Genomic DNA, 12,279 nt, shown 5'->3' with positions numbered 1-12,279 from the left:
TAGTAATTCCTTCCATGAGGGTGTCTTTATGGGGAGCCTTCACCTTTGTCTAACAGTTTAGCCGTGCAAAGAATTATAAGTTGTTGGGTGTTGTATTCCAGTTCTGTGAAGTAATTATTCTAGTCTTCCCTAGCTTTTACTGTTTTAAATTTGGCTTTCAGTTTATTTCTCATTTTTGTGTAGGAAATATATTTATTCTCTTGTGCTTCTTTTAGGATATTTTCTTTCTCTTTGTAGTTTCTTTTTATTTATCATGCTTGGGACCTATATTTCTAGAATCTAAGAATGTATGATAGTCTCCATGCCAGCTCTTACTTACAGTTCTGTTTTATAGTTAAAAATTTTTTGACTGGCCCTGGCTGGTGTGGCTCAGTGGATTGAGCACCGGACTACAAAGCAGAGGGTCACTGGTTCGATTCCCAGTCAGGGCACATGCCTCGGTTGCAGACCAGGTTCCCCGGTGTGGGGTGCACAAAAGGCAACCACACACTGATGTTCCTCTCCCTCTCTTTCTCCTTCCCTTCTTCCCCTCTGTCTAAAAATAAATAAAATCTTTTAAAAAATTATTTTGACTGTAAAAATTCCTCTTAATTTGTGCTAAGCTTATTTGTGCATTTAAACATCTATTATATTTTCTTTAGAATTTCTCTGTATTTTTATTTTTTAAGATTTTATTTATTTATTTTTAGAGAGAGGGGAAGGGGGGGAGAAAGAGAGGGAGAGAAACATTGATGTGAGAGAAACATCAATCAGTTGCTTCTCATAGGCACCCCTAACTGAAAGATGGAACCCACAACTCAGGCATGTGCCCTGACCAGGGATCAAGCCAGCAACCTTTCACTTTGCGGGACAACACCCAACCAACTGAGCCACACTGGTCATGGCTAGAATTTATCTGTATTTTTAGTAGAACTGTTTTTAAGTTCACCTAGCTAGAAATAGAAGTCAAAACTTGAAATGTGGACTATTTAGATATGAACAATGAGAGCACTACATATTAAAATATATAAAGCACCTCTCAAAAATGCAGTTACATTCACTTGTAAGAAAAAAGCTGAAAGAAAATGAAGTAAGCACTTAACTAAAGAAATTAGGAAAACCTAAAGAATTAAACTGAAGAAATAAGATGCACCCCTGATAGGTACATGATACAGGATCACAGTACCTGTGGGAAAAGGGTGTGGAACCAGAATGCTAACTGTATTGGGAGAGTGCAAATCAGCATAACCGTTTTGGGAAACAGTTTGGGCATCATCTAGCACAATTCAAGATGCACAGACTCCATGATTCAGCAATTACAGCCCTAGGTATAGATCTTAGAGAATTTCGTGCACATGTACACCAGGGAGCACACACAAGACTGTTCAGACCAACAGTGTTTGAAACACCAAAGAAATACTGGGCACAATCCAAGTGCCCATCAACTGTAACATAGATAAACTTATATATTCACACAACAGAATGTACTCTGTAGCAATGAAAACAAATAAACGGCTGCTACACATATCGACATGGGTGAATCTCAAGAACTATGTTGCATGAAGAAAGAAAGCTATGAAGAATAAACATAGTGTGATTCCATTTATGTGAGGTTTGGTAACTTGCAAACCTATATTTTCTAGGGATCCCAATATATGTGGTAAAACTGTAACAAAAAGGGAGAGACTGATAAAAGCAAACTTTAGATTAGCGGTGACTCTGGGTGGAGATAGTGGGGAATGCAGAGGCTTCAGAGATACTGGTAGCTACTGGGTATGATGTGAACAGCAGCTCCACTCCAACCTCCTAGCTGCATATGATACACGTATAGGTGATTTTATCTCGACAGGTTTTGGATTATTTCACATTTTCTTTGCATTTTTCTGTATTGCTTCAACTTTTGTTGTGAATATGCACCCATTTTTTAAAAAGTCTTTTTATCAGAGGGAGAAAGGCAGAGAGAAATGTTGTTATGCAGAGAAATGCAGAGAGAGACTATACATTTGTGTCTCCCCAAATGCTAATGTTTTTTTTATAAAGATTTTATTTATTTATTTTTAGAGAGGGAAGGGAAGGGGGGAGAGAGAGAGAGAGAGAGAGAGAGAGAGAGAGAAACATCAGTGTGCGGTTGCTGGGGGTTATGGCCTGCAACCCAGGAATGTACCCTGGCTGGGAATCGAACCTGGGACACTTTGGTTCCCAGCCCGCGCTCAATCCACTGAGCTACGCCAGCCAGGGCTCCCAAATGCTAATGTTAATGGTAGTAGAAGGTAGAGCTTCTGGGAAGTGATGGGGTCATAAGGGCCACGAGGGCAGAGGCCTCATGGATGGGGGCCATATCTTTATAATGGTGCCCCAGGGAGCTTCTCGGCCCCACCCTTCCACCACGTGAGGTTACAGTGAAAAGATTGCCATCTATGAACCAGAAAACTAACTCAGACATCAAATCTTGGATTTCCCAGCATCCAGAACTGTGAGAAATAAGTGTTTGTTGTTTAAAATCCACTCATAAATTATATTTTTGTTATAGCAGCTCAAACAGAAGGAGAGACAGGGAGGAAGGTGAACACGAAAAAAAGAGGTTTGCGATAGGAAGTCCAAGAACAAAGATCTAGCAATCAAGGTCTTAGGCACTTATACAAATGGGTTATAAACTCATGCCCACAGAAGGATCTGCACACAAGTGTTAATAGCATGTTTAGCCATAAATGCCAAAAAGGCATAAACAAATTGTCATACAGTAGCCCCCATTTATCTGTGAGTGGTATGTTCCAAGACCCCTGGTGGATGCCTGAATTCGCAGACAGGACTGCATCTTACATATACAATTGTCAGATGAAAATAAGTCAAGAATGCATTTATATACCTAACTTACTGAACATCATAACTTAGTCTAGCTTACCTTAAATGTGCTCAGAACACTTACATTGGCCTACATTTGGCAAAAATCACGTAACACGGTGAACACACTGCAGAGCATCGGTGGTTTACCTTCATGATCTCGTAGCTGACTGGGAGCTATGGCTCACTGCCCCTGCCCAGACTCATGAGAGAGTCTTGTACTTTCCAAGGAAAAGATCAAACTACAAAATGTGAAGTATCGTTTCTAGAGAGTGCATATCCTCAGTCAAAAAATCCTAAGTCGAATCACCATAACTTGGTAATGTTTGTACTATGTTTTTCTTTCTTTACATATGAACCTATGATAACACTTAATGAATAAATAAGGCACAGGAAGAGATGAACAGCAATAACTAATAATAACATAGAACAATGATAACAATATACTGTAATAAGTTAGGTGATTTCCCTTTCACACCCAAAATACCTTACAGTGCTGTACTCAACTTTTTACTCGAAGGAAGCACTTTATGGCTTCTCTTTGTCATAATTGAATTGCCGCCATCACTACTCCTGTGGGTTGGGGCCATTGCTGAGTAAAAGAATGCCTACGAGAACACAAGCACTGTGATATGGTGACAGTAGAGCCAGATCTTGTAACCAAGCTGGCTGAAGGGTGGACAGTACACTCAGCATAGGGACACTGGACAAAGGACGATTCACATCCAGAGCAGGTTGGAGTTGCACGTGTGAGGTTTCACCATCTACTCAGTATAACAGGCACACAATTTAAAACTTATGAATTTTTTATTTTCTGGAATAAATAATTTCTGGAATTTTCTATGGGATATTTTCAGTTGACTTCAGCTAACTGAAACCACAGAAAGTGAAACTGAGGACTACTGCCATGTATCCCAATAAGTTTGTCAATTGTAACACATGTGTTACACCAATGAAACACGGTAATAATAGGGGAAACTGTGGAGAGGGGTGTGGAGAGGAATTATATGATAACTTTCTGTATTTCCTACTCAATTTTTTTCTACAAAACTAAAACTGCTTTAAAAAAATAATGTCTATTGGTATTTCTAAAATGTTCAAGAACAGGTCAAAGTATTTGTGAAATATCTGGAGCAGATCATTTATTTTTAGAAAATCCTAACACAGTCCTTAACCACACCCTTTAGGCCAGAGAGTATAAATATCTTGCCCTGTGACACACAGAAAGTAAGTCACAGAGCCAGGGTTCAACCTGTGGTCGTTGCCCATGGCCTTGACCTCAGGCTGCCTCCCCTTAAGGGGCTGAGGCTACCTGGACATCAGTGCTCACAGCTTTCCATCTTGGAGGTGGCTTCTACTCTTGGTTCAGTGGTTTTGTTTGTCTTCTATAAAAGCCATTCTCAATTCTTACCAGAAGAAGATGTGGTATAAAACAGTAAATTTAAATATTGAAATTGGAGACTTCAGTTGCTCTATAAAGAACTAAAATAAATATACCTTATACCTGCTTAGTTCCCCTGGTACCGCGCTGTTTACTCTTTTTTTTTTTTTGCTACAATAATGAAAATAAATTGTATTTTAAATTCCAGAGGGTGAAAATGCTTAGACCAGATAAACACAGTATCAATAATCTTTTGATAGATTTTTTTCCTCCCCTTTTGGGGGGTGGGGGACATGGTATGGTATTTTATTAAAAAGATTCATCTTATCAGAAAGAAAACAAAACCCACAGGAATATGATAGATTAAAAGGAAACATAAAATGCAGGTTTGTTTAGTTGTAAGACCATAGGTGATGATGTTCTTTATTACTATTTTCTACTGTGTTTGGAATTAAGATAAATAACTAAATTTTATTTATATTTACTAACATAAATAAAATGAAATATGTAGAAGCACAAGAAATAAGTGTTTCTGTCCACTCAGAAGATCTTAACTAACCACACTATGTTTTGAGTGCCCAGTTTGTAGTAGAACCGTCCCGAGTATGAGAGGGAGGAGGAAGGTTGCAAAAGGAGGTCAGGCTTTTACCATCAAAAAGCCTGTGACCTGCTTAGATACAGCCAGCACAGATGAGGTGCTGCTTATTTTGCAACCAGCACTCCGGGAAGGCTGAGAATAAGGCCTACATGCAGCTGAAGGTGTCCTTATTGCACAGGGACCTCCACAGTAGGGATGCATGGGAACTGGAATGGAGGAAGAGGGATGGCAGAGCATTCCTGGCCATGGGATCATCATGGACAATGTCAGAGTCATTCAAGAGTGAGCTTTGGGAACAAGGAGCAGATCTATTTGTATATCTATTTTTCTGGGGCAGGGATGTTGAGCAGATTCAGGTAGTTTGTTAGGAAGGGTCTACAAAGGCAAGGTGCCAAAGGCCAGTGACATATGCAGAAGAGTTTGTCCCTGAGCTGAAACATGACTGGGAGTTACTGCAGGTTCCCAAGCTCCCTTGTCATCTGATACTCACCCAGAAAAAAGGATGGGCTACACACTTACCCCTGATCTATACTAAGAAGGTCCTGCTATTTTCCCTTACAGCACAAATCACTTATTGAAAGCCAATTTTTCTTGCCATAATAAAAGACCCCATCTTCCTTATAATTTCAGAACATAAGTAACAATCATTCTCATTGACATAAAAAGATATGGGAATTCAGAAAGTTTAAGTGATTTGCCCAAGGACACATTTTGAGAGTCAGAGTTTTCAAAGACCATGCATCACCCATTTTCCCCATCTTTGCCCCTCTAGCAAAGTATGCCTCTGGCCAGAAGTCAGCAGAGTTCCCTATGAAGGGTGAGATCGGTTTCTCTCTCTCTCACACACACACACACACACACACACACACACACACACGTTTTTACTTTAGGCTTTGGGGCCATACAGTTTCTGTGACAACTACTCAGCTCCGTGGCTGCAGCGCAGCAGCAGCAGCGCTGGTCGGTGTGTCACGACAGGAGAATGGCTGTGTTCCACCAAAGCACAGACAGTTCAACTTCACATTTTTCTCATGTCACAAATGTGTTTTATCGTTTTTGTTTACTGATTTATTTTTATTTTTTCAATCACTTAAAAATGTGAAAGCCATTCTTAGTCACGGGCCACACAAAAGCAGGCAGGGGCCACCTCTGTCTCGTAGGAAGCCCTTCAGGTTTATTGATTAGAGCATTAAGCTAACAAGGCCAAGGTTAAATGTCTCATCTCCATAGCAGATAGTTTGCTCCATGCTGTGAAAGATCCTGTTTTGTTGGCGACAAGCTATTTTTCTAGCCCGTGCTAAAGTATCTCATAAATGCGTACGGAATTACAAGGGCAAAGTTGGCTCAGTGCAATTCAAGGCACAATAAGAAAAAACAATCTATATGTCCCTTTCACAAATGTTAGAAACTTCAAACACATTTCTTTTATAGTCTAGGCAAATTTTTCTAAAAACATATTCAGTGTAGTTTGGGATACTAAGAATGCCTCACTGAGAAATGGCACATGTACTTTTCATGTTATCCAATACATTGTATAGGCACTCAGTAAATATTATAGCTGTCCATGTTCAGAGTTTGTTGTGTTAGCACCTCTGGGTTTAGCTTACTATTGGCCCCCTTAATTATTTAGATCCCTGATCCAATTCATTCATTCATTCATCCCTTAATCAATGAGCACTACACATCTACTACACAGCAGGAAACAATGAAGTACAATGTCTACTTTTCTACCACACTAATTTTAAAGTGATAAATTTATTCCACAGTTCAGCTTTGTGATGGGTGCTGGGAATTCCAAGCTGAATATTAAAGGCTTTGCTTCAAGGAACTCACAGTTTGAGGGAGAAGACAAACACAAAAATAACACTAATGTACAATATATTAAATGCATGGTGTAACCTGTTCAGGTGCCTCAGGAGCACAGCAATGGTTTTGCATGTGTGAACCGTGGAAATAGGGGGCTAGAGATTTGCACCAAATCTGGAAATCACATGCAACCATGACGCCGCCAGTTATGCATGAAAATAACAGTAACTCAAAATTATTACATAAGAGACAAAGACAAGGGAGGACCGGGGGATAGCCGTATCTTTCAAATCCCTGTTCCAGCATCATCTAATTTGGTCATAACGATCAGATAGTCACATGTAAATTGCACATGCCCTTCCCACTGACAGTGCATTTTAGATTCAAAATTTCATTAAAAACAAACATTGGGTACTAAAATAAAATTGAATACAATTTAAAATGGTAAAAGAATTTAGATTTTATCCTATTAAATCTGGTTTGAAAATAATATAAAAGTACATATTTGATTTTTAAAAATGAATTTAGGACTTAAAAACCCAAATACTTGGAAAAAGTAGGATGCACTCTCACCTGAAGGACTTTCCTAATTCTTTTCAGATTGTGAATCAAGAGCAAGTTTTTCTCTTTGGAGACTCGACCTAACTGGTCATCCAGTTGTCCTAACAAGTTCTGAAGGAGGATTGTTGCCATGGTTTCATGGTTAGAAGCCGCCTCCCTAAAAACAAAAGTGTTATTACACAGCAGGAAACAACGAAGTACAATGTCTACTTTTCTACCACACTAATTTTAAAGTGATAAATTTATTCCACAGTGATAAGTACTTAAAGATTTTTAAAAATTAAATTATATACATGAAAAAACACTCAACATCACCAATCATTAGGGAAATGCAAATCAAAACACAAGGAGCTACTACCTCACGTATAACAGGATGCAATTATGGAAAACACAAAATAAGCATTGGTGAGTACGTGCAGAAAATGGGTCCCTTGTGCATGGCTGGGGGGAATGTAAAAACGGCGCAGCCACTATGGAAAACAAGATGAAAAGTCCTCAAAAGATAAATATAGGATCACACACAGCAATTCTTCTTCTGGGTGGATACCCAAAGGAACTGAAAGCAGTGACTTAAACAGATATTTGCAGACCAATGTTCATAGCAGCTTAATTCATAATAGCCCAAAGGTGGAGATAACTCAAATGTCTATTGACAGATGGATAAACAACATGTGATATAGAAAATTATTCAACCTTAAAGATGCAGGTCATTTGTATACATGGTACATGAATAAATCATGGAAAAATATGCTAAAGGAAATCAGTTGGTCACAAAAGGACACATATTGTGTGCTTACATGAGGTACCTAAAGTAGTGACATTTACAGAGACATTAAACAAAATGGTGGTTGCCAGGGACTGGGGTGAGGAGAACAAGGATTTATTGTGTAATGAGTACAAAGTTCAGTTTGAAAGGATGGAAACGTTCTGGAGATGGATGGTGGCGATGCATGTACACAACATGAATATACTTGATGCCATTAAAGTGTATACCAGAAATAGTGAAAACGATACCTTTTATATTATGTATATGTTACCATAATAAAAATCAGACAACAGTTTAAGGCAAAAATAAAAAATTAAGTGGCACAAAGTAAATAGAGCTTTAAAAAATGTTTGTAAAATATGCTAAGGAAAAAATATTTATTTACATTGATTTTGTGATAGAGAATTGATGTCAACAATAGATTTACTTCATGGCTTTTTAATATTTAGAAAATTATTGGAGTTTTCACTCAGAAAAACAAAGCACTAGTACCACTAAGTTTTCATCTACAGTGGATGAGACCAGAAAGAACAGTGATTTTTCTCCTCTGAAAAAGTATTCCAAAACTTTGAAAAAGTTTGTTTATCTGAAAAGAATGCACCTATTGAGTGCATTCTCAATGTTCATGCATGTTTACATGAACCATAGAATAAATCCACACAGATGGAATATAAAGCATTTGTGAATCAACCTCTAGAAGAAATGCAGTAATGTTTGATCTTACCAGTCCTGATTTTCAATCCATTGGGCCAGCAGATGTCGGATTTCCATAGGAAAGTTGTCATCATAGAATTGATCTACTTGCTCCAAAAATTTGATTTCTAACTGTTGGACTTGATTCCACTGAGACATGCTATAAAAAAAGGGGGTGGGGTGAAATTGGAGTGTAAAAATAATGCTAATGACTATGGTACATACTATTCTATTCTTAGATTTCACTAAAAACAGTGTTGTTCATTAGTTAACTAACTGAAGACAAAGTATTTATCTTTTATAGTCAGTCAAGTAAAAGAGAAAATGCTTTCAATTCAAAGATAAAGCAATTATAAACTTTTCTGTAAGTCATCCCTAACGAAGGAAACAGGATTCTCCTTCTGGCCCCAAACCACCTCCTTCTTTGCTCTCACAGGAACTCCTGTTCAGCCTTCTCCAGGAAGCTTCCACTCCCCCTCAACACCCAGCTCCCCGCCCCACCCCCACCTGCCTACACCAGTTTGTCTTCTCAACAAGTTCCTTCCCTATCCCTTGCCCCCTCTACATTAGTAGACTTGAAGCAACTTAAAGGCAAATAGCATATTCAACTATACCTTCTAAGACCCTCTTAAGGCTTTTTATATGAAGAATACCCAATAAATCTTCTTTTATATGAAATTGCCCAATCCTTTTGTCTTCATTTCAGATTTGTCTGACTTCTAGATTCAGCCTTATGTTTCTAGACTCCTAGTCTCATTCCATCTTGGCTTTATGAAGAGTTTCATGCGTGCATTTTTGTAATTCTTTCAGTTCAAAATATCTATGAACCAATGGATATTTTCATTTATCTCTGTGATGATCCACTGTGGCTGCGCGTAAAGCTTTTAACATTTACTTTTAATCAGTCTCTGGTCTGGTATGCTCTGACACTGGTTAAACCCTCAAGTTACTTGAAGAAGAAACCACACTTGATACATATTTGACAACCTGTCCTAAAACAAAAGGTGTGTGTTTCCCCCACATAACCCCACTCTGGCCAGTTTAGAAGCTTTACACGTATTTCTTAACCCAGGGAAATTAATATGATGTCTCCTTCAAGTTACAGTATTTTACTGTTTCAAAAGCCAAATTTTTATTGTTTTGTCAGCAATTCCAGATTAAAGGAAAAAGTTTTATAGGATTAATCACCACAGTATTTCAATCTATCTTGTAGGTAAGCTAAAGTTTACTTTTGCTTAACTTAATGTATTATTCATAATTAATTTATAATTAATTTAATGTATTTCATATATATATATTTTTCAGGTTTCAAATTAAACCATTTTGTGGCACCTTTTCCTGATTTAAATGTATAGAAGAAAATTATTGCCAATGTTTTGCTAAAAAAAAGCAACTGGGGAAAAAAACAATATTTCATTTGCATATAACTTTATATTTATGAAGACTTTTACACATGACAAGCCTAGGCATACTGTAAGTACCCAGCTATGGTGCTTGTTAAATGAATGAGTGGCCCTCCTAATGTGAGTAGGGCAGGTCTCACACCGACTTTAAAAATGAAAAAAATCCGAGGGTGAGACATGACTGCTGCCCAAGGTGCACAGCTTTATGAATTGACCCGAGGTCTCCTGACACCAGACACATCTCTCCTTCCAGACACCGGGTGTGTATGTACCCCACACAAAGCTGGAACTTTTGTTCTCGTGCTACTATTGACATCGCCCTGCTACACCCCATCAATTTAGTCTAGTTAATGACAAGAGAGAACAGGAGCTGAAAACATTACAACCATAATTGGTACTATTGTTAAATCTGCTATGATTTGGATGGAAATATGTTTTCTAACAAAGAATTAACTGAACTGAATTTATCCTAAAGTTAGATCACTCTTAGAACCTCAGTCCACCTTCCAGAGGGCTGAACTCAACGCTGGAAGAAGAAAAGATAAGGCACATATTCCCAGGGCAGCCTTCTCTGCTGCCACCTCCAGGAACACCTTCAGACATTCTTCAGTACCTTTCTTCGCTTTCACTCTCCAAAGAGCTGGTTCTCTATCCCCCCCAAAAAACTATGGAACACTTCTTTTGAAAACCGAGTGTCTGTCTATTCTGTTTGAATGCCTGACCTTAGAAGATCTATATAAAGGGGCATTTTATTCCATTATCAGGGAGCTAACTATGCTTTGTTGACTCTGTGACCCAGAGCTTGCAAAGCAGATGATCTGCCCTAAAATATCACTTGCTCTCATCAAAGCCACAATCACTGGTTATCTCAGCTGTGGGCTTTTTTTTTCTTTCTGAAACCCAGATATGCAATCTAATGTCAGACATTATAACTCACAGAAGCTGGCTAAGAAAGTGAAGAGGGTCTCACTCTCAGCACCTGGCGAGGACACACCTCCGTATCAGCCACAACTGTCCCACCCACTGTTCAGATTCTGCAGAGACCTGCCTGAGTCTCCGCCCGAGAGACCTCCACAGCGGCACATCTTTAAATCATGGAGTCGGACACCTCGTTTTAAAACCACTCATCCTCAAACAAGTTTAAATGAAGTAACTGCCAAAACACCAAGTAAACAGCAAAGCCTCAGCAGCACCGAGTGAGCATTTCCTGGCCTGTGCTTCTCTGAAGAAGAAACATGAAGTTGTGGTCTGCTCACTTACCTGGCTCTCTCAGCCCAGGTCCCAGCTCAAGTCCAAAGCCTGAATCACCCTTCACTGTCACTGGGGCAAAGACGCTGACACTATCCTCAGTAGGGGATTTGCATTTCTCCTCCCACTTGAGGCTTTCCTGTGCGTCAGTGTTAGCGTCTATGGGACTTTACTTGGGTCAGTTCCCACCCACTCTCTGTTCTAGAAATGCTAAAAAGCAGAAAGAGTCGTGGTGAAGCCCTTTTACAGGACACCCCTCTCCTCTCCTCCCCATCAGTCACCTGCCACTGCAGGTGTCTGGTTAGGAGGTGGGAGGGTGTGTGGGGGCTACACACTCTAATTTTCTTCAGTGGTTTCCCCAGATGATCTAAGACACCCTGCAGGATTACTTACTTAGAGCTAAATTCCTGGTGTCCTGGTTTCTTCCTTTCAGGCTCAACTCACCCTGGAGCCAGCTCCTGGGATGGAAGGGGATGGGTAGCCATGATCAAGATACCAAACTCATTCATCAACTCCACCTTGTTCCAGTTCAGCGGGGTCCATTCCCTGGGAAGAGGACAGCCTTACCCAAAGTCGTGGGCCAGCTCCTGTACAGGCTACTGAAACCTGCCCCACTGGCCCCACATCCTCCTTCCCACCCCAGTAGTCCTGAACCTGGTTACTCTGGTATATGCTCGTTTCCCTCTGTGATACATGCCTGTTCTGGAATCCCAGAGCAAGAGAGCCTGGTGTCACCTGGTTCTCACTCCTCCTCTGTATCTCAAGAGACTGAGGCCCAGGGAGGTGACCAGAGTTTCTCAACGAGTTGGCTGCTGAGCCTGGATAAGAGTCCAGGTGTTTCAACTTCCTCCTTAGTGGTCTTTCATTTCATCTCCTCAGAACTACACTGTTAAACCCCTGACACACAGCAAGAGCTCCATAAATGTTCACAAAAATAAAGACAAAAATAAAGGAAAATGGACTGAAAGAGACAGACAGAATAACTCAGTCTGCTTCCACACCT

At 39.6% G+C, this 12,279-nt stretch overlaps 1 protein-coding gene across 1 annotated transcript in view; it reads right to left on the bottom strand.

Annotated features, from left to right (window-relative positions):
- The window catches only part of STAT4 (signal transducer and activator of transcription 4), a 95,897-nt gene extending 84,532 nt beyond the window's left edge, over positions 1-11,365 (bottom strand). Inside the window, exons 1-3 of the mRNA XM_028509522.2 lie at positions 11,289-11,365; positions 8,657-8,785; positions 7,179-7,323 (exon numbers count right to left, since the gene is read on the bottom strand). Of these exons, the coding sequence (XP_028365323.1) occupies positions 7,179-7,323; positions 8,657-8,784 (273 nt within the window). The 5' untranslated portion in view covers position 8,785; positions 11,289-11,365. The remainder of the gene's footprint in view (positions 1-7,178; positions 7,324-8,656; positions 8,786-11,288) is intronic.
- Positions 11,366-12,279: the final 914 nt, after the last annotated feature.

Source organism: Phyllostomus discolor, chromosome 4, assembly GCF_004126475.2.
Source record: "Phyllostomus discolor isolate MPI-MPIP mPhyDis1 chromosome 4, mPhyDis1.pri.v3, whole genome shotgun sequence".
Lineage (NCBI taxonomy): Eukaryota > Metazoa > Chordata > Mammalia > Chiroptera > Phyllostomidae > Phyllostomus > Phyllostomus discolor.
This window is presented reverse-complemented; position numbering and strand designations above follow the sequence as displayed.